The sequence below is a fragment of the Apaloderma vittatum genome, unplaced genomic scaffold, assembly GCF_000703405.1.
Source record: "Apaloderma vittatum isolate BGI_N311 unplaced genomic scaffold, ASM70340v1 scaffold20861, whole genome shotgun sequence".
In the NCBI taxonomy this organism is placed as follows: domain Eukaryota; kingdom Metazoa; phylum Chordata; class Aves; order Trogoniformes; family Trogonidae; genus Apaloderma; species Apaloderma vittatum.
Genome location: NW_009697647.1, coordinates 16,610 through 17,270, shown reverse-complemented (window position 1 = coordinate 17,270; position 661 = coordinate 16,610). Strand labels below are relative to the sequence as shown.

The window sequence follows — 661 nt, the reverse complement described above, 5'->3', positions numbered from 1 at the left end:
CCCATCCAGGGAAGGGTTCAAGGCCGGGTGGGACGGGGCTTGGAGCACCCTGGGCTGTGGGAGAGAGGTGTCCCTGCCCACAGCAGGAAGGTTGGAACCAGATGGTCTTCAAGGTCCATTCTAACCTGAACGATTCTATGATTCTATGCTCATAAAGTTTTGTCTCAGGCTTGACAAAACTCCACCGTTTCCAAGTTCAAATTAGTTCAGTGCAAAACTCTCCTACAGCATGTGTGCAGGTAGCCCAGCACAGCCATGGGCACCCCCAAGGCAGCCAGGGGTGGTCAGGGACAGTCAAGCTGCTCAAACCAGGACATGATGAGACCCACGTTCCAAAGCCGACAGCGAGGACAGCTGGGTCCAGCCACGGCCCCAAACCTCTGCGTGTCCGTTGTGCCTGTGACAGACACCTTCCCTCTCTGGCAGCCTGTCATCCCACGGGAGAGACCAGCTTCGAGCACACCGTGGAGCTGCGAGGAATCCCCTTCAACAGCAGCTTGCACACGGAGAACTCGGACTACTACAGGGTGCTGACACCTGCTCTTGAGAGGCTGGTGAGTTGATCTGGGCTTGCCAGGAAAAGAATTCGGAAACACCGTGGCACAGTTGGGCTGTCCTCATTCTGCAGAATCTGGATGCCAAGGGTAGGAGGAGAAAAGGG

The 661-nt window shown here is 56.3% G+C and overlaps 1 protein-coding gene across 1 annotated transcript in view; it reads left to right on the top strand.

The window, feature by feature from the left end:
* The window catches only part of TMPRSS9 (transmembrane protease, serine 9), a 15,923-nt gene that overhangs the window by 1,524 nt on the left and 13,738 nt on the right, over positions 1-661 (top strand). Inside the window, exon 2 of the mRNA XM_009877724.1 lies at positions 427-554. Coding sequence (XP_009876026.1) covers positions 427-554 — 128 coding nt within the window. The remainder of the gene's footprint in view (positions 1-426; positions 555-661) is intronic.